The sequence below is a fragment of the Arvicola amphibius genome, chromosome 4, assembly GCF_903992535.2.
Source record: "Arvicola amphibius chromosome 4, mArvAmp1.2, whole genome shotgun sequence".
NCBI classification, from domain to species: Eukaryota; Metazoa; Chordata; class Mammalia; order Rodentia; family Cricetidae; genus Arvicola; species Arvicola amphibius.
In genome coordinates, this window is record NC_052050.1 from 34,020,471 (window position 1) to 34,048,328 (window position 27,858).

A 27,858-nucleotide genomic window follows, 5' to 3' on the forward strand; every position below is an offset into this window, starting at 1 on the left:
GTCATCATCTTTCCGATGCCTGTCCCATAAATGGACCTCACTCGCGTCTGTCATTTTTTGAAGCCTAGATCTTGCTGACAACCCATCAGGTACAGGGCTAGTTTCAAACCAAATTTCTAAAGAAACAAGAAAACAGAGGCAGCAGAACAGAGGTGTACATCATAGCCCCAAATAGCTAAGTACATTCAGAAGAATTTCGGTGGTTATCTATTGGTAATGTTTTTGATCAGAATAAGGAGAAAAGAAGAAAAAAAATGAGGTGATAGGCTTTTTATTGGTGGAGTAAAAATGCGTGGATGAAACTGGGGGAAACAGACCCATTTTTGAAAGGTCTGATCTGTAGGTCTGAATACACAGCAGTGTTAACTCCATTTCTCATGTCATTAGCTCTCTAGAAAATAGAGAAAAGTACTTCTAGTGTGGTCAAGTTAATAAACCAATACTGTAAAAACTAACTCTTCATCTGTTCACAATGTGCGTATTTATAAGGTAGTTAGGTACCATTTGTATGGTAAGTCCTTTAACGTAACATTCTATAATATTAAAGTAGTGGTTATTGGCCTGATATATGCTGCTGTTGGTTCTATAAACCAGACAAGAAGCAGTGCTTTGTGAAATGCAGTGTTAAACCTTAATGCCACTGGTGATAGGAAGTAGTTCCCTTCAGTTCAAATCCTCTGCCCTCATTTGCTGCTTGCTAATGTAAGCAATAAGTAACCCTCTAACTAATGGTATCTATACATTTCTGTAACTTATATTTAATGATGGTGTATCTGGTGATTGTAAAAATATTAGACAGATATAAAAGTATCTATACAATATATATTCACTGTAAATGCTGAGGTATAGTCTGTGAATTATGTGTTTTGTACCTCTATTTCATTGTGCAATTTAGTGGTGGTGAAAGTTCAACACTCGATCCTTGAAGAGTGGCAGTGTCCCCTTTTCAGTTACCATGATCCGCATCAACTTGTTTGCTTGCTAAACCAGTTTCGTTACAGTAGGAAATAGCAAAACAAATATAGACAAGAAAGTGTAGTACTGATAGGAAAGCAGACTTCGAGTCACCAACCGAGGGTACCACTCCTTGTACATTCACTGTGAGTTGCAAAGGGCATCAGTCCCTAATTTCAAAGGTTTCCTTTTTCACTATTTTTCAGATATGTACATTGGGAAAGCTAGCTGAAGTTGGCAACATTACAGCACCAAATATTGGAGCTATTAATTCTAGTTATATCTGTACAACAGAGGTTAAACAAAAAAAAAAGCATGTATATACTTTTTCTTTACCTACAAGTGCCATCCATTGTCCTTGAAGTAATACAATTAGAGTCATGTTGCATTTAATTTAAGTAGAAGGCACCTTGAAAGCAACATCTTTTCAAAGGACAATGTCAGCAATGTCAACACTAAGTCTAACCCTGACCACATTTACAGTGGTACAGCATCAACACTGCATTTTCATGACCACCACACTTCATTGCTAGAACACTGTGCCAGTAAGAAGTGCAACATCCAAGGGGCAGATAAGCTGCTGTGCTTCAGGAACTTCCTCCCCATCAAAGGCTTGCTGGGCTTTTGTGAGAAAAAGATCTAAATTATTTTAATTTTTAAACTTAATTTGTTCACTTAATGAGCTTTTTCACCTAAGGCTACAAAAGAGGATACTACAGTTTTGTTCAAATCTTTGTTTGGGAAAATTTTTCTTTGGATCACAAATTACTAAAAGATTTGTTTCACCTTTCAAAATCAGGATAAAAGATAACACCCCCCCCCAACTCTTCTGTTTTGATCTATGAAAAGATGGTTGTTTCTTCAAAACAAATGATAGCCAGTATTATAGCAGTCAGACAAATAGAAGCGACCGGGAAAATACCGTTGCATCCTTCAGCAGCATTTTATCTATTCAAGTCTATTTATTCTACTAATTGGAAACATGAGCGAGGGCAGGGGATTCCGCTGACACAGCAGCCGCTCTTGAAAAGGAAATACTTTAATTATCTTTGATGTATTAGATAATGCAGATACATCATTGTAATCTCTCTAGGTGCTCTTTGGTGAGAGACAAGCTTTCTCTTATTCATGACATTTCTCTGGAAAGAATTCTCTCTGGAGTGAAGTGAGTGAAGTCACGATTTACAAACCCGCTCTACAGATCACTTTTGAGTTGAGTTGTAATCATAAGTGATCTTTCATGTTTTATTTATTAAAACTGTTTATTCAGGTAAGGAGTATGTTGAAATTTTGCCAATATCTTAATAAAACTCAGCAATTAAAAAATAGTTATTTGTCTTATTCATAAAGTATTAAGTTGAGTTACTCAGGGCTTAAACTAGACAGATCCTTCAGCCTTAAATAAAACCCTCACAATCTTCAGAGGACTTTGAAAAATCTTTTATTTCTATCTAGCATTGGCTGTCCTGGAACTCACTATGCAGACCAGGCTAGGCTCAAACTTGGAGATCCACCTGCCTCTGGCTCCCAAGTGCTGGGTTGTTGCAAGGAGACTGCTTGTTTGTCCCAGCTGCCCAGAACCGAAATAATCACCAGAAACCATATTCATTAAAACACTGTTTGGCCCATTAGCTCTTATTGGTTAATTCTTACATCTCAATTAAACCCATTTCTATTAATCCGTGTATCACCACGTGGCAGTGGCTTACCAGGTAAAATTCCCAGCAGCTGTCTCCGGCGGATCCATGGCATTTCTCCAACTCTGCCCTTTTTTTCCCCCAGCATTCAGTTCCGTTTTCTTGCCTACCTAAGTTCTGCCCTATCAACAGGCCAAGGCAGTTTATTTATTCATTAATGCTAATCACAGCACACAGAGGGGACTCCCACATCACCTCACCTTTTCTGTTTAAATAACAAGGAAGGGCTAAACTAGCAGGGTGGCCAGGAACTGGGCAGCAGAACGAACAACCGGGCCGCTCCTCTTACCCTGGGTAAAGTGTGCATGGCAATACTGGAGATGGAGGTTTTCTTATGAAAACCTTATGAACATGAAAAGCTGCACATTGTGATGCTTTAACTATTACCATCCACCCACCCAACAAAAAACAGCAGAGAGGGAGAAAGAGAGAGGTTTCTTCTTGTGCTCCCCACTGGTTTAACTGGGATAAGAAAAGGGGGCCAATAGAAGAGACAGCAGGAAGGGTGGAGCCTGCCCTGAGCTAAGCAGAGATTCCTCATATCTTCCAGTGACGTTATTCTTAGATCTTTGTACCCAACTGCCTAAGCTTTCTTCCATGTCACTAAGTTTCCGTCTTGAAAGGAAAGAAATAAGGGAGTGGTGGCTGTAAGTCTTTCTCAAGGGTTTTGTCTAGAGGAATAGTCACAGAAAGGAGAATGTAGTGAGAGAGGTGAACTCAACTATGCAGGGCATATGCATCTAAAGCAAAGCAGCAGTTCTCAGCCCATGGGTCTCAACCCCCAAAAGGTCATCAGAAAACACAGATATGGACATTATGATTCATAAAAGTAGCAAAACTACAGTTATGAAGTAGCAAATGAGTAATTTTATGGTTGGGGTACAGCAACATGAGGAACTGTATTAAAGGGTCACAGCGTTAGGAAGGTTGAGAACCACTGAAAGGGATGAACCCAATTAACACTATGACTCCCACTTTACCAGGAAGACTTATTTCACTGTCAACAATCTTAAATTTCCTAATCTCTTTGTCATTTAGGCCATAGCATTACTTAATAAAGAAAAAAAGTTCTGAAAGAATGATGTATTTGAAAGGGCTTGCTTTGCAGGGATGATAAAGAACATCTTGATAATTATTGGTGTTTGAAAAAAAATCCTAAAATTTGATAATTAAGACGAACATGTCTTTCTGAAGTAACAGCATGCCATATATTATAATTAGTCTAAGGGAATCACTAGTATAACAATTATTTGAATTAAGACTTTAAATAGGCCGGGAAGTGGTGCACGCCTTTAATCCCAGCACTTGGGAGGCAGAGGCAGGCAGATCTCTGTGAGTTCGAGGCCAGAATGGTCTATAAGAGCTAGTTCTGGGACAGGCTCCAAAGCCACAGAAAAACCCTGTCTCAAAAATCCAAAAAAAAAAAAAAAAAAAAAAAAAAAAAGACTTGACTTTACTAATGTTACCTAATTAACAGAAATGATTGTCTGGGGTTAGGGTCTCTCTCAAACGTAAAGCACTCACTTTACTTTTGGTCCTGGGCTAGGTCCAAGCACAGGGAAGACAGGCATTGAGCTGATTGTAAGGTGGTTCCTGCCTGACCCCCACCATTAGCTTTGACCTAACCTGTTACCTTAGGAACAACTAAGAAAGGACACTTCTTTGTGCTTTAGGAGCCTACTTTTGCTTGGCCTCAGAATAAACTTATGGAAGAACCTTTATTTGTATTTCAAATACAGTTTTTTTTTTCTGATTCTTCAAACTGTTCAAATATTATTTAGTAACAAAGAATTTCTCCTTGAACAACTGGGTTTAGTATTCCTTAGCTTTGTTGTAGGATGATGCCCCCAGATAAAGGTGTCCTGACCTCAAGGTGCAAAAACAGGTCCTGACACACAGGTTCTATCTAGTTTTTCTGATCCTTTTTTAAGAAAAGGGGGGAAAAGTGTGGAAAGCTGTCAAAAATGATCTGTGTTTGGAGAAATCGTTTTTGCAAATGAGAAACCAGAGTTTAACTAAGGCTGAAAAGGCCCCACCTCCACAGTGGTGTGACATATGGACCATGAGGGCCAAGTGAGACCAGCAGAGTTGCTAAGGACTCACCAGGAGAGGAGACTCAGGGAGGCACGCCTATGTTGCAGTCTCTCCTCAAGACACCACCTGCCTGTACTACTTGGGCAGAGAAGCAACAGGAGCTCAGCCTGCTAATGTGTCAGCCAGAGAAAAAGTTTTCACGTACAGAGCAATGTGATAGTTATGCAGTCCCAACTACAGCGTGGTTAATGGTACTCGCCATTTGCTCTTAAGCTTTCTCAAGTGGAGATTGTTTTGTTTTTTAACCTTTTTCGATCAGAAATCAAACTGTAGTGCCTCTCATAGAAGTTTATTTGCTTTACAATTAGCATGTGCTTATACATGACTTATCACAAAGAACCGTGCCACCAACCTCCTGAACTTATGCAAACTCACAGGTTTAGCAGTCTTTTACAAGATGAACCTGCTTCAAAGACCAGCTTCAAGCTCAGGATCCCCCAGGCTACCCTCACACTTGCCCAGCTGGCTCTAATTCCACCAGTAAGCTGAGGTTTGGTAACTCAAACTGCACAGAACTGGGGAAGGCACTGCGATCACTGTTTGGTTCTAAAGAAAGCATGCAGTTAAACCAGCAAAGGAAGACACATTGGGGAGGTTCTGAGGGTCCCAAATATAATGTTTCTTGTACCAGCAGGTGACCTTCCTGACAAAGTACTGCAAAGCTGGCAAGAGAGGGGAAGGGAGAGGGAGAGAGAGAGAAACTTCCATCAGCTGCCTGGTCTCAGAAGATCTACAACCTTATCAACAAATCCCACGGCATCTTGTTAGACTAAACTACCAGCTTCCAACCATATGACTCCTGTCACCTAGGAGAGTCCAAGGACTTAGAAGCTACTTCCCAGAACATGAATCAGAACAGTTAAGACTACATTATCACATATATGACAATCTTACTCACAGGCAGAAAAATCCCCTTCAGAATGAAAACCACTCACATAAAAGTCTGGTCAGAAACATGCAAGACTGTAAACGACCCTAATTCTTTAGGCAGGTAAATGATTACAGTGGAACAACTAGTGGAATGCTACCTGGCAAAGAAACAAAAACAAGTACTGAGTCACATGAGACACATAAAGGTGCTTGAGCTTTACGTACTGTGTGGCTATACACCGTGTACATCTATTTCTATGACACTATGGAAAAGGGAAAATTAAACGGACAAAGAAGAGTGGTAGACAGAACTCTGGGGAAGTGTTACTTACAAACGGCCACCACTGGGAATTCTGAAGAAGACTGCAGACTGTCATGATTAATCTAACTTTATTAACATTGAACCACAAAAGCACAATACAGAGAGTAGAAAAGAAAAGTGATACACTAGTCTTGAAGTTGAAAACTTAAAAATGACATGCTACTGAAAATCTGAAGACTACAAGAACTGTACACCAGCTGGGTGCCAGGGCACGCATCCAGCTACTGAGGAGGCTGAGGAAGGAGGCCCCCTTGAGCACAGGTGTGTAAGCCAGCTTGAAGTATGTAAAAACCTATTTCAAAAACACACAAGTGATAGTCACAAGTATAGAGATCAGATATATCATTATTGAGTAAATAATGATTGACTTAATGTTAAAAAGAGAAACATAGAAAGGAAAAAATATGGGCTGAGTGTGGTAATGCACACTTTTAATCCCAATACTCAGGAGGCAAAGGGAGGCAAATCTGAGTCCAAGCCAGCCAGGTCTACACAGTGAGTTCCAGGATAGTCAGGACTACACAGAGAAACCCTGTCTTGAAACACCCAAAAAGAAAGAAAACAAAAAATTAGTTCAATTTCAACAACTAATATACCATAGCCACTGACCCAGGCTTCACATGGTTGGCTGTTATAGTAGGAGCAAAGCCTACGATGATCCCTGTGGGATTCACCCACATTTTTTTTCTAGGAAGAAAACCAAACAAACCAAAAACCCACTCTAGCTGGGAATAGAGGCACATGCCCACGGTCCTGGGGCAGGCCCAGCACGGAGCTACATGAGGATGGCCTAAAGGAGTTCACACGCATACCTACGCACCGGCTGAGCGGACTGACGGCACCGCTGACTGCGCACACCTCCACTGCTATTTTGTTTCTAACGTGATTTTCAGTAAAAGTTCCTCAAAAAGTTTAATCGTAGCTGAGCATGATGGCTCACACGTTTAATTTCAGTACTTGGGAGGCAGAAGTGGGTCGATCTCTGTGAGTTCAAGGTCAATCTGGTATACATAATAGATTCCAGGTCAGGTAGGGCTACATAGTCTCACTAAGGAAGAGAAAATACAAGGTGAACTTTTGGCATCCTTGGATTAAAATACAAGAATGTAATAACAAGCCAGGCAGTGATGGTGCACACCTTTATCCCAGCACTTAGGAGGCAGGTCTCTGAGTTCAAGGCCAGCCTGGTCTACAGAAGAAGTTCTAGGACAAACTACAGAGAAACCCTGTCTTGAAACCTCCCCCGAAAAAAAAATGTAATAATAGGACATATTAGAGCCAGGCATGGGGCCAAAATTTGGGAGGCAGAGCAGTAGACCTCTATAAATTTGAGGTTAGCCTAGTCTACACACAGTTCCAAATCAGACAAAGTGATACAATGAGACTACCTCAGAACCAGACACATCACCAGAGTAAGATGGACGCACAGCAAGGATGCAGCTCAGTTGTCAGGATATACAAAGCCCCGGGGTCAAACCCCAGCACTGACTAGGCATGGTGGCACAGTCCTGTAATCCCAGTGTTCCTGAGGCTGGAGGACTAAAAGCATCAGAAAGTCAGTGTCATCCATGTCATCTATGACAAGCCTAGATCTGTCTTAAAAAAAAAAGGTACTACAAACAAGATTCAATACATGATCATTGCTATGGTTACATATGGCACTAACAAAAGGAAAAGCCGGGTCAAGGTTAGACAGGAATTTTCACAATTTTCCTAACTCTTAGAAATCTAAAATTATCTCAAAATAAAAACAATAACAACAACATAATAGGACAATCTTTCAGCTTTTTGTGTTTGCTTAAGCAAAATAAACTGAAAAAGGTATTGTGTCCAAATTTAGAGCATTGCATAATCTCCCTGAATTTCCCACGTGGGGGCAACATACAACTTGTCTGTCTCAAAGATGACAAGGACTCAATGAACCAAGTTGTCAAAATTATTCTGAAACAATAGGATCACATACACACTTTTAATCCCAGCACCTGGGATGCCGAGGCAGAGGCAGCCTGGTCTATGTAGTGAGTTCTAGGCCACCCAGGGCTACACAGTAAGAGCTTGTCAAGAATAAAAGAGGCTGCAATTAGTGACATGGCCAGCACCACACCTGCACAGGTGCCGGGCAGCTCACAAGTGGCTGTGACTCCAGGAACAAAGTCTTAAGCTCCCTTCTGGCCTAGCCAGACACCCAAATCACATACACATAAATGAAAACTTAAGAATCCTTAGGTAACAAAAAAACCTAAGTATTTAAGGAAGGTTTCAAGTAAAATGAAGGTGGGTGGCTCCTGACGAATGACACCTGAGGTTAGCCTCTGACCTCAACATATATGTGCACCTGCAAACACATGAGTACACACGGACACAAAACAAACACACCTTAATGAAAAAGGTACAACAGAAAAACTAATAAAACTTACATCCAACAAAAAAGACAAACTTTTTTTTTAAAGAGCAGTAGGGAAGGTTGATTATCAGGGAACTAGAGGCGCAAGAGGACAGGGCAAACAGCAGCGCAAGGCGTTCTACTCTCACGCCGCTGCCCTTCTACCTGCCTCTGAGCACAGCCCAGTGGGCACAGCTGCTCCTGGCACCATCAAAACACTGGGTATGCCTGACACTACAGTTCAAGGGTAATGTCTAGATGCCAAACCTTTGGGCTCCTTTCCCAGCAATATCAAATACCAAAAGCAAAGCACCACCTTTAGCATGTAGGATGCTAGGGATCAGGGTAAGAACCATCCTTTCTGCTGGTGGCGCACGCCTTTAATCCCAGCACTCTGGAAGCAGAAGCAGGTGGATCTCTGTGAGTTCAAGGCCAGCTTAGTCTATAGAGTGAGTTCTAGGACAGCCAAGGCTACACAGAGATACTCTGTTGCAAAACACACACACAAAAAGAATATTCTTTCCATAGACTCTACTTCTGTCATTGATGAAGAAATCTTCTGGCTTTTAAAAGGAAGTCTAGACTAGAAGCCCAGCCCTTAGCAAAATGCCACTGCAATGAAAGAAAACATGGCCTTCTGGTCCCACTGTCAAGAAACTGCAGAAGCATATTCTCTCAAGTTAATTTTATTAACAAAAAGTGCAAGCTGTTTAGAAAATAGTAAACTATGAATCACAGCATTCAGCAAGCCATCAGCCATGGGGAGTGGACGAGAATCACTAAAACAAACAGGTGAGAGTGCTCCGCATACATACAGCCATGCTTCTGAACAATCTCTTGGCCAACTGTAAGTGTAGCTTTCACAAACATATAATAGCTCAAACAATTTGGAAGCACAGTGGCAAAGTTTGGCAATCATCTGGGGTAATTAGGAATGAGAGAAAGTCTTACACACGGTTTCATTTTGACGCAAGATTGCAATATGCATAAATCTTTAAATGCACTCACTGAAATCAATGTCCAACCAATGGAAATCGTTTAAAAATATTAGTTGCACTACATTAGTGTTTCAGGAAGCAGAAAAGATGAAAAAATTTCAAGTGACCTTACATGTGTTCACAGAACCTTCCACCAATGACTTAACTCACTTAAATGACACCTGTAAAGGTTGCACAACTGAATGAAGATGTGCCATTAACCAGTATGCCAGCACTTGAACAAGTGAGAAAAATAAATAAAATTTAGGCTATCATTGTATTTCAAAGAGAAGGGTCAGTCTAGTGTTGCTATAGTTACTCAGGGGAAGTGTCCACTGTTCATAAGCAACTTTTCTGTCCACTATTATACAGGTCCTACTGAAACTACAAACTAATGAAAACTTAAATACAGCCATCTAAATCATGTGTCGAGCCTAGGACAGAAGAGCACAGAAGCTGAACGGATCAGAGTCATGCACTGCCTCTGGGTGCTTTCTGGCACTTAGTTGGCTCTCAGTACTGGAGACAAGCTGCCTTTGTTAATGTGTTAATTTGTTAAATTAACTGAGAACTACACTGTTAGTTCATTACATTAGATCTTTTTCCCATGTACTATTACTGTTTTGTACTAGAATTGTGCTCCTAACAGTTTCAAAGTTACTCTATTTCAGGTAGAGATGACGAACAAATGAAACTAAATCTGATTATCTGACTGCTGACAATTTTGAGCACCAACTTCCAAAAAATTTCAGGGCCCAGGTAGCTTGTAACTCGGCTCTCATGTCTGGCAATTACCTTCCACCACCTTCATCAGTACTGAAGTGGAGATTTTCAGGGTCGATTTGTTCACCATCAGGAAAACTGGAATGTGAATCTAAGAAAAAAATTGAATGAAAAAAAAAAGCAAATGTCAGAAGGCATGTTTTCTTTGCTCAGTCTTTACATGATCTTACCAAAAGTTTTACTGATAAAGATGTGTTAGGTGCAGAACAAGCCTGTCTTTAGAGAATTTGTGATTTAAGTTGAATGTACATAGGAGGAAAAAACGTACAGACACCCACAATTAGAAGAGAAAAGCCACAATTACACCTCACCCTTCTGGGACACTGCCCAAAGAACAAAGATGGTGGCATTCTCCAGCCTCAGAGTTCTCACACAATAAACTGCCTACACAGTAATCGCAGTAAAAGGCCACCAGCACTCTAAGCTGCCTCAAACCTGGACACTTCTGTAGAACAGAGAGAATTACTGAAGAGGCCACAGCACGTGCAAAGCACCAAATACTTGTCACTGTACTGAGAAGGGAACCAGAACTAGGAGCAGGCAACCCCAGCATAAGCCTGGTACCTCACAGTGTACTTTCCTTTTATACTGTATCGTGTTACGTTCAGTCTGTGCAGCAGAATTCCCATCAAAGCACAGAAAATTAAGCTGTCCTAAAATAGAAAGAGCCAGCAAAATGGCTCGGTGGGTATAAACTCTTGCTGTTTGCCTGACAACCTTAGTTAAATCCTTAGAAATAGATATGATGAGACACATATGTAATCCCAGCATTCCTATGGTAAGATGGGGGCAGAGACAAGAGTCACCCAGATTCACGAGGCCACCCAGTCTGGAGTACAGAGTGCAATGGCAGAATCAAGGAAGACTGCCACAAAACAAAGTGGAAGGAGAAAACTGATTTCCCAAAAGTGGTCTTCTGATTTCCATATACTCGTTGACATGCACAAAAGCTTTTTAAAAAGATCAGGTTGCTCTGTATAGCCCTGGTTGTCTTGGAACTTGCTCTGTAGATCAAGTTGGTCTTGAACTCAGAGATATGCCTACCTCTAAATCCCTGCTGGGATTAAAGTCATGCACTACCATTCCTGGCACAAATAATTTGGGGGAGGTGGGGGTTAGGGTTTCAAGACAGGGTTTTTCTGTATAGCCCTGGATGTCCTAGAACTAGTCTGTAGATCAGAATGGCCTTGAACTCAGAGATACACCTGTCTCTGCTTTCTGAGTGCTGGTATTAAAGGCATGTGCCACCATCGCCCAACACAAATAATTTTTTTTTAAAGGAAAAAATACAGATTTCTCTTGTTCAGGTTTTTTCACTAAGAATTCTTTTCTAGAGGGAATAGGAAGGAATAAAAAAACTGACTCCAGAATTTGTATGTATGCATAAGAAATAAAAGGGTTTTAAAAATTATAGTATGCTAGAAAACAGAAAAAAGTTCTGAAGAGAGGAGGAAAATATAAAACAAAAACTAAAAATCCCATATACACAAAACTTCTGCAGAGGATGGGAAACACTTCCTATCACAGGATGCACATTAACTATTTAGGTGCTATAGCCCGCCCACTGTCCCTGCTGGAAAGTCTGTTTTGAAGTATCTTCGGCCATAGCTACACAACACCAGGGTGCAGGCTTTTCCACGCAGGAAGGGGCACTCAGGCAGCTAACTGGCCAAACCTAACCTGACAGCTTTCTCAGTACTCACCATATCGTTTACCACAGAACCTTCTCTCACAAATGACAGTAGTTTTTTAAAAAGAAGGAAAAGCAGCAGAGCAGAGTGAGCAGAAGCAGCAGCAATGCTCTTAGGAACCCGTGTAAAATGACAACATGCTGCACCTTCGTCTGGGGGTGGAGCCAGGAACGGACCGTTGAAGGACCCCATGCTGGTGTGCTCTTCCTGCTCCTCGTTCTCAGTGTCACATTCAATGTCGCTGTCGCTACTCATTCCTGGAGGCAGGAAGGGGGAACACGTCTGATGAGAATCTACAGTTCCTGAAAGGAAAAGGGAAGCTGGCGAGGACTGAGCTGAGCCCCTACTGATTGATTCTACACCGCTGCAGTCCCACACACCAAACACACGAACACAGTAGCCACACGCCCGTCAATGCTCTGCGGTTTTCAGAGCATCTCTTTTCCTTTTCTCTTCAATGAAAACTGTACCCTGATGGTGGGAAACATTTCCACATTAAACGTTTCCTTAGCAAGTTGTAAAGACAAAACAACAAAACCCCCCAAATATGCACTTTTTTGGTCTGGTTATTATAAGGATTAATAGTTTCCAGCCACAAATACAGACATACATAACAGAAATGCATAAAAATTCCAAGAATTCTAGCAATAAATGGTTTCAGATTTGTGTCTCTCATGTGTGTGTGAAATCAATTTTAACTTTAGATACTCAATTATATATTTTTCATTAACATTAATTACACACAGGGTGCAATGTGTCACTTTAATGCTTGTTTATAATATGTAATGATCAGGATAGTCGACATATCTGCCATCTTAACTGTCTATCATTTATCTATGTTGGGAACATACAAATCCTTTCTACTAGCTATTATGAAATCTATATTAATCATAGTTGGCCAGTTATCCTACTGAACTTTGGAGCACTAAGTTATCCCTGCTTTCAACTGTTTCTTTACGCCTATGAACTACCCTCACCTCATTCTCCACACTCGCCCACCCACTCAGCCTTCTCACAATCTCTGGTAGCCACCATTTTATTTATTTATTTGGTTTCTCTGTGGCTTTGGAGCCTGTCCTGGAACTAGCTCTTGTAGACCAGGCTGGCCCCGAACTCACAGAGATCCACCTGCCTCTGCCTCCCGAGTGTTGGTATTTAAGGTATGTGCCACCACTGCCCAGCTGGTGGCCACTATTTTAATTGTTACTTCAAGATCAACTTTTAACTTCCATATATAAGTGAGAAAATGTGTTATTTTTTTCCTTTTTGTGCCTACTTTAATAAAACAATTTTTAATAAAAACAAAACTTTTCAGTTCAATCTATCCTGCAAATGATATGATTTCATTTGTTTTTAAAGCTGAATAGTGTTCCATTGTTTATAGTTTCCCTGTTATATATGGAATACACTTTGTGTACCACCAAGCAGTGGTAGTGCAGGCCTTTAATCCAAGCACTCAGGCAGAAAAGGCAGGCAGATCTCTGAGTTCGAAGTCAGCCTGGTCTAATAATCGAGTTCCAGGACAGCCAAGACAACACAGAAATTCTGTCTAGGAAAAACAACACACACATACACACACACAAACCAAAAAACATTCTGTCCCTTCTGTAGCATATCCTGAGCCTTCAGTTTGTGTTACAGACGTTAACAATTAGGACCGGGCCCCGAGTCTGCCCTCTGCACCTTGACCAGTCATGGCTTTCCGTACTGGTCTCTGCTGCAGGAAAAGATTTCTTTGATAAGTAAGGCTAGTTAAGAGTTCCACCCATCTCTTTGATGAGTAAAGATAGAAGGAGCTACATTCATCTTCAGGTACAAAGATAAGCATGGAAAATGCAGTTAGGGAAGTGGTAGTAGGCCTCTAGGGCCCAAGCATGAATTCCCCCTAGTAAGAAGGCCTTATGGCCAATCAGACAGCTGTTGGTTACCCCCAAGATATTAAGTGCCACTACTGCACCCGCTCACTGCTGTGGTTTGCAGGTCTTACAGCTGGGCAGAGCTATCCACTGTTTTTCTCCCCAGGCAGCGCCTTATGGTGGGATAGAGCTAGTCTTCAGGGGAGCAGGCTTCCAAGTCAGACCAGCTCCATTCCTCCAAGCCTTCTTTCTGAAGTGTGTGGTTTGTACTTTTTGTGTGTATATTTGTATTTGTGTGTGTACATGTGCATGTGAATTCTTAGAATCAAACTCAGGTCATCAGGCTTGGCAGCAAATGTCCTTACCTGCTGGGTCATCTCACTAGCCCCCAAAATTAAAATTCTCTTTGAAAGAACACACACACACACACACACACACACACACACACACACAAAAAGCTAGGCGGTGGTGGCGAATGCCTTTAATCCCACCACTCGGGAGGCAGAAGCAGTCGGATTTTTGTGAGTTCAAGCCTAGCCTGACCTACAAAGTCACAGAGAAACCCTGTCTCAAAAAACCAAAAACCAAACAAACAAAGTCTGTCCCATAGATATAAGAATAATGAGGGCCTGCAGATGATGGAAGGAGAGAACCAACTCCCTCAAGCAGACCCCCTAGGTTGATTCCTCTAACTGCAACATGGGAGCCATTGGTACATCACACATAACACATACCAACAAGCATAACTTTAAAAATTAAAAAAGATCAAGAAATTTTGTGTCTATGCCATGCTCATTAAGAAAAGAAAATTGTTAAAGTAAGGTCTAAGTGCCGTGTTTCAGTCAGCAGTGTCTCCAGAGGCTTACACATAGTTGAGCACATATCCTTGTGGCATCATTGAGCATCCTTTGGATATATACCCAAAAGTGGTATTGCTGGGTCTTGAGAAAGGTTGTTTCCTAATTTTCTGAGAAATTTCCATACTGATATCCAAAGGGGTTGTACCAGCTTGCATTCCCACCAGCAATGTAGAAGTGTTCCCTTTACCCCACAACCTCTCCAGCATAAGTTGTCATCAGTGTTTTTGATCTTGGCCATTCTTATAAGTGTAAGGTGGAATCTCAGAGTTGTTTTGATTTGCATTTCTCTGATGACTAAGGTTGGACATTTCCTTAAATGTCTTTCAGCCATTTCAGATTCCTCTGTTGAGAATTCTCTGTTTAGGTCTGTACTCCATTTTTTTTAATTCTCTGTTTAGGTCTGTACTCCATTTTTTTTAAATTGGATTATGTGTTCTTTTGGTGTCCAATTTCTTGAGTTCTTTGTATATTTTGGAGATCAGACCTCTGTCTGATGTGGAGTTAGTGAAGGTCTTTTCCCATTCCATAGGCTGTCGTTTGGTCTTGTTGACTGTGTCCTTTGTTTTACAGAAACTTTTCAGTTTCAGGAGGTTCCATTTATTAATTGTTTCTCTCAGTGTGCTGCTGGGGTTTTGTGGTTCCCTGTGCCAATGTGTTCAAGTGTACTTCCTAGTTTTGTTTTGTTTTTATTTTTTGAGATGGGGTTTCTCTGTAGCTTTGGAGCCTGTCCTGGAACTAGCTCTTGTAGACCAGGCTGGCCTTGAACTCACAGAGATCCACCTGCCTCTGCCTCCTGAGTGCTGGGATTAAAGGCGTGCGCCACCATAGCCCGGCTGTTTTTGGTTTTCGAGACAGTTTCTCTGTGTAGCCCTGGCTGTCCTAGAGCTTGCTATGTAGACAGGCTGGCCTCAAACTCACAGAGATCTTCTTGCCTCTGCCTCCTTAGTGCTAGGATTAAGGGTGTGTGTCACCACTGCCCTTTTCATAAAGAACACATACACATGCAACATTTTTGCTCCAAAGAGAGGAATATACAAGTATTCTGGTCTTGAGTTTGTTTTGAGACACTCACAGTTTTATTCCATAGTGCAGCTTGGCCTAAAACTAACAGCAGCTCAGTCTGACCCCAAACTGAGGTTATCCCCTTGCTTTATTTCCCAAGTACTAAGATGACAGCTTTGAGCCACAGTGCCCAGCTAGAATACATTATTTTACCAAACCCTAGCTCCATCTGTGAAGCCGCACTCCCACCTTGTGGCTGCTCATGGAACTGGGTCCTGAAAACATGCTGATTCTCCAAACTGCAGCTCTCCACCTGACTTTTTAGTACTCGTCCCTCACTGATGGTGCTTAGGAAACACTATTAACTAGAACATGTTTCAGAAATACTACGATGAGAAGGAAATCTGTAGTTATAACAAATTCTGAAATGATCTATGTCAGTCGGCTGAAGCTGGCTGGGGATACACACCCCTTAACAAAATCAGGTGCTTGAAATTCATGGAGAGGCAGGCAATTTGTTTTTTATCTACTAATAACTTACAGCTACCCTTTTCCCCTCCTTCTAAAGCCATGGTTCTCAATGGCTGGTGCCCTTTAATATGGTTCCTCATGCTGTGGTGACTCCAACCACAGAAGCATTCTGTTGTTATATTCTTGCTACTGTTATGAATTATAAGTATCTGCTATGTGATCCTGTAGGTTTCCTGACCCGCAGGTTGAAGACCACTGTTCTAAAGGATAGTGGTTTTACACCACTTCACACTGTGAGTCCTTCCTCCTCCGCAAGGCTGGAGTCATGGAGTGGGACCAAGTGACTGGACTTTGCAATTTTCCTTAGAGGTTGAGCAGTAAGCTACAAGATGAAGATAGGACTTACTTATTGGCTTTGAGAAAAGCTTCCCTTGTTAACAGACACAGAGAATACACAACCCTCCCACGAATTCCAGGATGTGATTCAGAGTTCTTACCAAAATTGCAACTGAACTGTCACCCTCAGAAAAGCTAAGCCAATTCACTGAGACTTCTAATTAAGAGATGACATAGGAGGGGAAAAAAAAGTACAGGCTCACACCTGTAATCCCAGCATCAAGTACAGGCTCACACCTGTAATCCCAGCATCAAGTACAGGCTCACACCTATAATCCCAGCATCAAGTACAGGCTCACACCTATAATCCCAGCATCAAGTACAGGCTCACGCCTGTAATCCCAGCATCAAGTACAGGCTTATACATGTCCTTGTGGCACGATTGAGCATCCTTTGAATGTATACCCAAAAGTGGTATTGCTGGGTCTTGAGGAAAGTTGTTTCCTAATTTTCTGAGAAATCGCCACACTGACATCCAAAGAGGTTGTACCAGCTTGCATTCCCACCAGCAATACAGGAGTGTTCCCTTTTCCCCACAACCTCTCCAGCATAAGTTGTCAACAGTGTTTTTGTTGACCATCCTTTTTTAAAGATTTATTTATTTATTTATACAGTATCTTGCCTATTGGCCAGACGAGGGCACCAGACCCCATCACAGAAGGTTATGAGCCACCACATGTTTGCTGGGAATTGAACTCAGAACCTCTGGAAGAGCAGTCAGTGGTCTTAACCACTGAGCCATCTCTCCAGCCCCATCTTGGCCATTATTACATGGCCTATACCTCAAAAAGATCGGGCCACTCCTGACTCCCAGTGTTGGTATTACTGACATATACCACCACCATGCCTGGCCCAAAACACATCCTTTTATGCAGTAACTTACACATTCTTGCTGTTCTCTGTTCCCTGTATACAATGTCCTTGTAAGTCACAAAAAGTGGCAAATGAATTTGGTGTTCAAACATGTCTGTTAGATTTCTGTGCCATTTTTACTAACCAGTCACTTCCTACTATTACAGCCACTGAGAGCTCGGTGTCTCAGCTCAATGATCTTTCTGACTGTTCTCATTCATTCCTCACCTTCCTCGGGGGCAGCTGACGCTCCTTCAGGTAGTGTGGGCTGTAACTCCCCAGCTTCAGAATGACTTTCCAAATCTGCCACCTGCATTCCTTCCAGGCGACTTCCTTTTGCATTAGTCCTCAAAGAGTGAAAAAACAACATGATATTTTCAAGTGTCTAATAAGTGACATAATATAATCTATATTTTCTTCTTTCCTTTTTATTTGTATATAATACTAAGTTTCCATTTTTTAAAAAATTTCATTTAAGATTCAGAATAAAAGGTTATGAAATGGCAAATTAACAAATCCTGTTTATGACAATGTATGGATAGTTCTGCAAAATGTTATCAGAGGGACAAAGACAAGGTATTCGGGCCTCTCTACTATTTCTTAAAATGGTTTGTGAATCAGTAATTATCCATTAGAATAGATATAAACACAAGTTCTCACGACTGTTGAAAGACAGAGAAGCATTAGTGAGTAAGAATCAAGGTGCACTACCGGTAAAGACTGTCACCATTGCTCAATATGCATAGATTAGAAAAGGCACAACATACATGAAGATCTGAGAGTAGCAGGACTGAGTGAGGGCAGTTGCAGAAACAAGGATGACATTTTAATGCAATAAATAAACTTCCTGCACACCTCAAACACTAGCAAAATAGAAATAATTTTGTTCATTATAGACTTGAAGTTCTAAACAACGAAAGAGTATTATTTACCCCAAGGCGACCATTTTCCTTCTTTTCTCAACAGTAGGTAAGCCATTGAAAACTGCAACCACCACAGCATCAGAATCCAAAGCTTTGCATTGTCGGTCTTCACTTTTGGGCAGAATATCCCCAATGATGCCATGTGTCAGGGCTCGGGGAGAGTTGTGTCTGCTCCCAGACTGAGAGCTTCCTGGGGAGCCTTCGGGAAAGGAGGAGAAGACAGTGAATGTAAAAGCCTCTTGGTGTAGAAAATTACTTTATGTGCATAATTTTCTTAATTTTTAAAAATTTAAATGTGGGGCTGGAGAGATGGCTCAGTAGTTAGGAGCACTGGCTGCTCTTCCAGGATCAGTTCTCAGCACCCACATGGCAGCTCACAACTGTCTGTAACTCCTGTTGCAAAGGATTCAACGCCCTCATACAGGCAAACCAGTATGCATGAAAAACAAATTTAAAAAAAAATTGTAATGTAAGTGAAGTTTTGCCTGCATGTATGAATGTGTACCATGTGTGTGCCTGTGTTAGTGGAGGCCAGAAGAGGGCATCAGATGCCCTGCAAGTACAGCTACAGATAGTTGTGAGTCACCCTGTGGGTGTTGGTAATCAAATCCAGGACCTCTGCATGAACAAAAAAGTGCTCTAAACCATAAGCCATTTATATTTCCAGCCTACTATATGTACATTTTAAACTAGGTTAAAAACGAAAAAGCTATCCCAATCTTTTTGACTAGTTAAATATTAACAAGTGCAAAATATATAGTTAAACACTGTTCTGATTTGAGATCAAGAAACTTCAAATACTAGAGCTCAGGGGCCAAGTCAGCAATTCCAGAACTAGGGTGGCTAAGAAAGGAAAATCATGAGTTAAAACATAAAAATAAGACAAAAGAAAAAAATTAACTTGACAAGGAAACAAATAAAAGGTCCCACAAAATCAGAAGTTCAACTATAAGTTTAGCATCTTAGGTGCCTTTCAAAGTTAAAGCTACATCAATTTCCAAGCATGTGCCCAACAAAATTATATTACGAATCCCATATTTACCTTCAGACAAAGCCTGGCAGTCTCCCTTTGAACGGCTACTTTCTCCAGAGTCCATAGCTCTTCGGAGTGATAGACTGCCTGCTATGGCCCGAGCTGACTTGGGTGAATTCTTCTTATTTGTGGCTACAAAAAACATTTAGAAGCATTTCTGAATATGGTAAAGTATCACATAACTCTCTATATAGTCAGAGAAATGTCTAATCCTCATCACATGTGGATGGTTTTATGTCTACAATGTCCAAAACAATAGGATACTCTGTGGTCCTGACAGTTTACTTAGCATTCTGGGACAAAAATATTTCTATTTTGTTTCTTGTGAAACAGAATCTTAATAAGATTAACTATGACCTCACTTTGAAAAAGTTGTATCAATTAAGACAATGAAGTGTAAACAAAAATACAACCCTTTAATGCAGTGGTTCTCTCCCTTCCTAACGCTGCAACCCTTTAATACAGTTCCTCATGCTGTGATGACCCCCAACAATAAAATTATTTTGTTGCTACTTTATAACTTTAATTTTGCTACTGTTATGAATTGATCTGTAAATATCTAATATGCAGGCTATCTGTTATGCAACCCCCAAAGCGGTCATGCCCACAAGTTGAGAACCGCTGCTCTAATCTAAGCAATTGGAAACTGTGCTTGATTCGATCAAAAAATAATCAATGCTGAATCTGAAGCAGATCATAAGTATAATACTTCAAAATATTTGTGACCAAATAAAAAACTGTGACAAAAGCAGTAATGACAACAAAATGTAGAGCCTAAAATAACAAGAGAGGGTGCGGCAGGGCGGGGACACAGGATGGGACAGCAGCACCACCACAGCAAGGACTAATCAACTGTGCGGGCACACTCAAGAAATCACCAAAATAATAAATGATAAAATGATGACAAGAAGCAGGAAGACTGAATTCAGAGCCAGCCTGGGTTATGAGAGACCCGTCTCAAAAAACCAAACCAAAGGAGCTGGAGAGACAGCTCTGTGGCTAAGAGCACTGACTGTTCAATTCCTATCACCCACATGGCAGCTCACAACTGTCTATAACTCCAGTTTTTGGGGATCTGAAGAGGGCACCTTCACACCAATGCACATAAAATAAATTTAAATAAATTATATATAAAAAACTGAAAAGCACAGGAGATTTATTGACAACACGGTTAGCACATTTGTCTTTGTCCTAAAGAATATGATTTAAAAAAAATCACAAAATTTTAAAATAAACTTTATTTTTTTAAAGACTTATTTATTTATTCATTTACTTATTATGGTTACAGTGCTCTGCCTGCATTATCACTGCAGAGGGCACCAGATCTCATTACAGATGGTGGTGAGACACCATGTGATTGCTGGGAATTGAACTCAGGACCTCTGGAAGTGCTCTTATCCTCTCCAGCACCTCAAAATAAACTTTAAAAAATTATTCCTATCAAAAACAACTCACACCAGAATTAGCCAGACCCAAAGACTATAGAACTCATTAAACTCCTATACAGTGGAGCTTCACATTTGATTTTATGCTTTTAGCACTGAATATATTTTATGAACTTATCAACCACTAAAACCAAAAATCTATGACAGAATTAGAACTTAAAAGAAATTAGCTTAACCAACAAAACAAAATCAAACAAACAAAAAATTGGATGGGCAGTGGTGGTGCATATCTTTAATCCCAGGACTCAGGAGGCTGAGCCAGGCAGATCTCTGTGAGTTCGAGGCCAGTGTGGTCTACAAAGCAAGTCCCAGGACAGCCAGGGCACAGAGAAACCCTGTCTTGAAAAACAAACAAAAACAAAACAAAATAGCTTTATATCCTTTTTCAAGACCTGTGATGTTTTTATTTGCAAGTTTTTTATAACAAAGTTTATAAAATAAAACAGAAACCTATCTCTTTTACAATATCAAAAAGAACAAAGTACTCAGAAACACTTAAAAAACTTGCATATCAAAAACTGTCACACATTATAAAAAAATAAATGAATGACATTTAAGAGATGAATGACAGCTTTGTGTTCAGACTGAGACAGTATTGCTAAAGTAACCCTTCTAAAATTAATCTACAGACTTAACACAATCTATGTAAAAATGCCTTTTTAATTATTGTTTATCTAGGGTCTGGAAAGATGACTAGGCTGATAAGGGACCTTGGCCAACTCTGACAGCCTAAATTCAATCCCTGGAATCCATAGGGTGGGAGAAGAGAATCAACTCCTTTACTTAGTCCTCTGACCTTCACAAAGGTTCTTCCCTAAGTAATGTAAATAATAAGAATGGGGATAATAACACAGGTCCCTAAAATTTCTATGAAACTCTAAGAGATCTAGAACAGCAAAAGCAACCCCGAAAGGAAGACTCCCTCTCAGACCCATTGCCAGGGACAACTCCTGAGTCTTAGGCTTCCAGCCCACCACGAGTGATCCGCAGCTGGAGAGTGAGGACTAAGTGGGCATGGCAGCACTCCTCTGACAGCTCTGGGGTTTCGTGTCAACGTAACTCTCTCAAAAAGCTCTAATGCTGCCTTACAAACAAGAAAAACAGAGCAAGTAAGCTGAGAGGAGAAGGGCTGCACGCCTGAGGTCCCAGCGCCAGAGAAGCTGAGACGAGAGGACCGTTCAGACTCGAAGGGCAGCCTCAATGGGCTGCACAGTGAGCTCCAGGCCAGCCTGGTTTACAGAGTGAGATCCAGTCTCAAACAGAGGTGGGTGGTTGAGGGGAGAACCCAGGAACATGGTGCAGTTAGAACTACAATGTATGATTTCCACATTCAACATTGCTGTGCCCCTCCCCCACCGCCGCTAGAATAAGATATCACAAAAAAAAAAAAAGAGGACAAAAACAACTAGGTGGTACCAGCATATGAACAGATATCTATCAAAATTGAGAATCCAGAAGCAATTTATACTTTGATGTTAACAAGGATGCCAAGACAACTCAACGGTAACAGGGAAGAGGTGTGGTTCTCCTTCCTCCAGGATTGTAGGTCTGCGAAAAGGGGGTTGGGATGGCTGGAGCATACAATGGTGACAGCCCTGGGGAGTAAGGAGCCTGGGGACAAACCCTAGTGTACGTTAAGTGGAATGACTCAATCCTAAGGTTTCGTGGCAGCAGGACCTATAGCAAAGCTCCTAGTACAAGTCTTAGTTACGGTATGTGCAGTGTGGGGAAGCTGCTAGCAGGAAATGCTCACTAGAGATCAATCAACTCTACTTCTAAGTGTGCACTCAAAATAAAATATTGTCTACATGGTATTTATAATACATATTTCACAGTAAATTATGCTACATCAGTGATTATAGTCAAGAAGTGCAAACGTGCTATCAACTGATAGCGGATAAACAGTATGTGGTACAGCTATATAACAAAATAAAATATCCTTGACCAGCAAAAAGAACAAATTATTATTAACTCATAACATGTACAAACCTTGAAAGTATATGTGAAATGGAAACACACACACACACACACACACACACACACACACACACACACACACAAGACCTCATTTGGACTGACATCATGGTATATAACTGAAATCCCTAAACTGGGTAAGCTGAGGCAGAAGGATCAATCAGGAGTTTCATGCCAGCCTGGGCTACACAACAAAAGTCTATCTTGAATATAAATGAAAAACAAGATTCTATTTCTATGTTAACTGGAAAGGCTAGTTGAACCTGTGCCCTGTTGAAAGTGGAGCTGCTAAGGAAAGTAGCACAGCAGCTCCACACCTGGCCCCAAAAGCTAATAATCTAGCAATGCCAATCAGAGTTTAAAAGGGGGTTTCAATAGAAAAATATCTATGTTTAGAGAAGAAAGTGTCCAAAGGATGAATGAATGGATAAACAACACGTGCTCTCTCTACACAACAGAGTAGGATTCTGCCTTTAAAGAGGAAGCTCTGAAAGATGCTATCATATGGATGAACCTTGAAGATGCACGAAAAAAGAAGCCAATCACAAAAAAAAACAAATGTCAAATGCTGCAACAATTCCAATCATATGTGACACCTAACAGAGTCACTCATAGACGCAGAGAGCAAAGCCCCAATCCCCAGGTTAAAGGAGCGGAGGAATGGGGAGTGCCGATAAATGGGTGCAGCTTCAGTGTGGAGTGAGGAGCGCTCTTAGAGACAGATGGTGGCGAGGCATGCACAGCAACGCCAAATTGCCCAATGCTCCTCAACTGCAAGACTGAAATGGGAAATTTTATACAACATACACTTTACCCAAAATTTTAACACATGTGATTCCCCAACTAAAGGTTAAAATGTCAAATTTTACATTATCCATCCTTTACCATAATTTGAAAGACTTTTTTCTAGCATATATGATTTGGGAAATGAACACACATAGGCAGTGCCCAACACCAAACTCTCTCAATCCACCCAGCCCATAAGATGCTCCTCAGTTCACATGTAACTTGTTAAAGAAAGCTTTCCTTTCTCATCTCAGATCTAACTGGTGTGCTCTTCCACTCAAACTTTATGTTGATACTTCTCAAAAGTATAAAGCAGAGGTAGTAATACTGCTTTTTAGAATGTTTGCTTTAAATTTTTTAAGTAATTTATTTTTATTTTATGAACATTGATTGGTGTTTTGCTTGCATGTATGTCTGAATGAAGATGTCAGATCCCATGTAACTGGAGTTACAGACAATTGTGAGCTGCCATGTGGGTGCTGGGAATTGAACCCGAGTCCTCTGGAAGAGCACTCAATGTTCTTAACCTCTGAGTCATCTCTCCAGTTTGCTTAGATTTTGAAACTATACTAGATAGTTTTCACTTGTTTTAATGGTTCTTTTAAGTTTCAATTGTCAGCTTCTGCACCCTTTCCTCTACAGACCTCTAAATGTCTGATTAGCGCCTCAGTGCCAAGACTTCTCTTCTCCATTAAAATCACCACCACTGCTGGAATGGGGGTGCACTGTCAGCCTATAGTGCGAGCTCCAGGACAGCCAGAGACATACACAGAAACCCTGTCTCAAAAAACAAAAACTGAAACAAAACAAAAAACAAAAATATTAACAATATTGTTGGGAATGAGGCATGCCTTTAGTCCTAGCACTGTGAGCATCTGTGAGCTGAAGGCAAATGATTTGCGATTTCCAGGCTTGCCTCATCTACATATCAAATTTCAGGCAGGGCGTAAAGAGACCCTGCCTGCCTCATAAATAAATTAATAAATAAGATCCCTACCCATTGACTCTACTCTGCCTAGATTTAAACAGCATTACATGTTTACATTCAGCTTGACTTGAGTATAATGCCTGCCTACAGTTCTACACAACCACACCAGCAGGTGCCCAAACAGCATATTCAAACAGAACCCCCGACTCTCACCTTACCCGCTCTGACACAAATTTTTACCAAACACCTCAAACTAGTCTTAATCTCAGGACCTCCTGCTCCCTCTTCCTGCATACTAGGATTAGGGTCACAACTCCCCCCCCCCCCACACACACACACAAAGCACACTTGGCTTTGAACTGCTGCTCAGTGAAGGACAGCACTAATCACTAAGTTGCTTAGGCCAAAAAAATATTCTCAGTTCCCGTCTTTCTCTCAACTACTCAGGCTTTTATAACTATAATTGTGACAGACCTGAATCCTATTGGCCAAAAACAGACTAGATTCTGCATCTAGAACAGGATTGGTTACATACTTAGGATGGGACACTCAGTAAAAGAGCCAGGCTAAGAGCAAGTCTACCTACCATGGCTTTAGCTCCAGATTACATCACAGACTACACACAAGTCACTCTAATGGTTGGTATTAGACCTGGAGCTTCTGCTCTGAAGTGTTATCACCTCTTCCTCCACAATGCAGCTTTCTGAATAAATAAACAGCTCAAACTCCTTACTGAAGTTTTATCAGACTAAACCCTGTCATCTCTGACTTCATCTCTTGGTCATCCTGCCTTAGTCATCATTCCCACTCACTAGTCTCCCCTTCAACCCTTCAAAGAGAATCCTGTGCCAGTGAATTTTCACTTCTGTCCTGTTTAGACAGAACACTGCTTCCCCAAGGCAACTGAAGGGCTCGCTCAAATATGTTCTTACAGAGACTTTTTCTAACTACCCCCAAGAAACTAAAGCTGTTCTTCATCTACTTCTGTTTATCAATAGTAAGTATGTATTAAAAACTATCTTCATTCATTTATACACAGAGTGTTACTGTCTGATTCTTAATACTACACCTCAGGATCCACAAGGCACGTGAAGTGTCATTTAGTACCCAAACCATAGACTGAGCAGTCAAAACCCCTTAGTTCTGTGTTGCTGAATAATCTTCTGTATACTGTGAAGATGTGTCTCAGTCAAGGGCACCTTCTAATTGGTTTATTAAAGAGCTGACACAGCCGACCACCAGCAACCTGGGCCAGAGCAAGCCTGAGGACGGTGAGCTCCACGGGAGCAAGACTGAACCAGCTACGTAGGCTGGAGAGGGCGAGCTCAGAAAGCGAGCTCCACGGGAGCGGGAGTGAGAGCAGATCCAGTCCAGGGACATTTGTAGACCGGGACTGAGCCAGCAACCTGGGCCAGGGCAGACCTCAGACAGCGAACTCCACAGGAACAAGTACAGGGGAGTAACTACTGAGCGAGTGAGCCAAAGCCAGAGACCACTGCGGGTCCGGATGTGAATCTGGGACTCTACAAGGAGTAGACCTAAGCCAGGGCTTCTGTGGGTCTGGGCATGAATCTGGGACCTCTGAGGGAGTAGGCAGGAACCACAGATCTCTGCGGATCCAGGCTTGAGTCTGGGACCTCAGAGGGAGTAGGCCTGAGCAGGATCTCTTTGAGTTTGGTTTGGTCTGGGATGTAAAAGGGAATAGGCAGGAACCAGAAACCTCTGCGGGGTCTGAGTGTCAGTCTGGGACCTTTGAGGGAGTAAGCCTGAGCCAGGTCCTCTGCGGGTCTGAGCACACCAAAGTCTGAACTCCCAGGGAGTAGATCGCAGCCAGAGTGCTTTACAGGACCAAACAGAAGCCAGGGACCTCTGCAGGAACGGATCCAGACCAGGGGCATTTACAGAAACAGATCTGAAGCCCAGCGGTAGTGGTGCATGCCTTTAATCCCAGCACTCGGGAGGCAGAAGCAGGCAGATCTCTGTGAGTTCGAGGCCAGCCTGGTCTACAACAGCTAGTTCAAAGACGGACTTCAAAGCTATAGAGAAACCTTGTCTCTAAAGAAAAAAAGAAAATTAAGCAAAAGATACAGGTCTGAGCTGACAACCTAGGCTAGAGCAGGCCTGAGACAGCAAACTCCAAGGGAGTGGAGCAAAGCCCGGGAGTGTTGAGCAGCCTCCAAGAACACGGAGTGGCCAACATTATAACTAGAACTGTGGCACTGACAGTACCACGAGGAACAAGCATCTGAGCCTTGGATTCACTGGTATCTAGAAGATAATCGCCAGAGTCACAGATAGTCCCCATGACACCTATTAGAGGAAAAGATGAGCAGAAAAGCTAAGAACACACGCAACACCACAAAGAGCAACATGACACCAGTAAAACCTAAAGATCCTACAACAGCAAGACTTGAACAACCCAATACAGTTGAAGCAGAAGAAAATGACCTAAAAAATAACTTCAGGAGGATGTCAGAAACTCTTAATGAGGAAATGGGCAATTCCCTCAAAGAAAAGGAGACAAACAAAATACTGGAAGACATCAGCAAATCCCTTAAAGAAAACCAAGAAAAAGCAATCAAACATATGAAAGAACCTATTCAAGTCTTGAAAACTGAAATAGAAACAATAAAAAAAACACAAGCACAAGGAATTATAGAAAGAGAAATCATGAGAAAATGATCAGGAACCACAAATGCAAGCATGAACAGCAGAATACAACAGATGGAAGAAAGAATCTCAAGCACTGAAGATACAACAGAAGAAATAAACTCATCAGTCAAAGAAAACATTGAATCTAACGAAAGCTTAACCCTAATATCCAGGAAATATAGGACACCATGAAAAGGTCAAACATAAGAATAATAAGTATAGAAGAAAGAGAAGTTCAACTCAAAAGCACAGAAAATATATTTAAGAAAATCATAGAAAAAAACTTTCCCAACCTAATGAAAGACATGCCTATGAAGATATAAGAAGCTTACAGAACAAACAGACTGGATAAAAAAAAAAAAATTCCCTCGCCACATAATAATCAAGACACTAAACATACAAAAAAAAGAATATTAAGAGCTGCAAAGGAAAAAGGCCAAGTAACATATAAAGGCAGACCTATCAGAATTATACCTGATTTTTCATTGGAGACAATGAAAGCCAGAAAACCAAACTCGTGGTTAAGTGTTATGCATACATTAAGAGACCTCAGATGCCAGCCCAGACTATTACACCCGGCAAAACTTTCAATCACCACAGAAGGACAAAACAAGATATTCCATGACAAAACCAGATTTAACCAATACCTAGTCACAAGCCCAGCCCTACACAAAATACTAGAAGGAAAACTCCAACCCAAAGAAGTTGGCTACATCAACAAAAACAAAGACAATTGATGGTCTCATAGTAGCAAACCTCAAAGAAGGAAAAACACACAAATTAACATCACCAACAATGAAAACTAAGTTAACAGGAGATAGAAATCACTGGTCAATAATATCCCTTAATATAAATGGACTCAACTCACCTATAAAAAGACACAGGTTACGAAAACAGAATCCATCCCTC

At 41.2% G+C, this 27,858-nt stretch overlaps 1 protein-coding gene across 3 annotated transcripts in view; it reads right to left on the minus strand.

Moving 5' to 3' along the window:
* The window catches only part of Trim37 (tripartite motif containing 37), a 120,030-nt gene that overhangs the window by 24,003 nt on the left and 68,169 nt on the right, over positions 1 to 27,858 (minus strand). For 2 of the 3 annotated variants that reach the window (XM_038325860.1, XM_038325859.1), the window contains exons 20-24: positions 19,174 to 19,296; positions 18,141 to 18,330; positions 17,437 to 17,555; positions 11,918 to 12,073; positions 10,093 to 10,171 (exon numbers count right to left, since the gene is read on the minus strand). In XM_038325860.1, coding sequence (XP_038181788.1) covers positions 10,093 to 10,171; positions 11,918 to 12,073; positions 17,437 to 17,555; positions 18,141 to 18,330; positions 19,174 to 19,296 — 667 coding nt within the window. The remainder of the gene's footprint in view (positions 1 to 10,092; positions 10,172 to 11,917; positions 12,074 to 17,436; positions 17,556 to 18,140; positions 18,331 to 19,173; positions 19,297 to 27,858) is intronic. The other variant, XM_038325861.2, reaches the window with a different exon arrangement.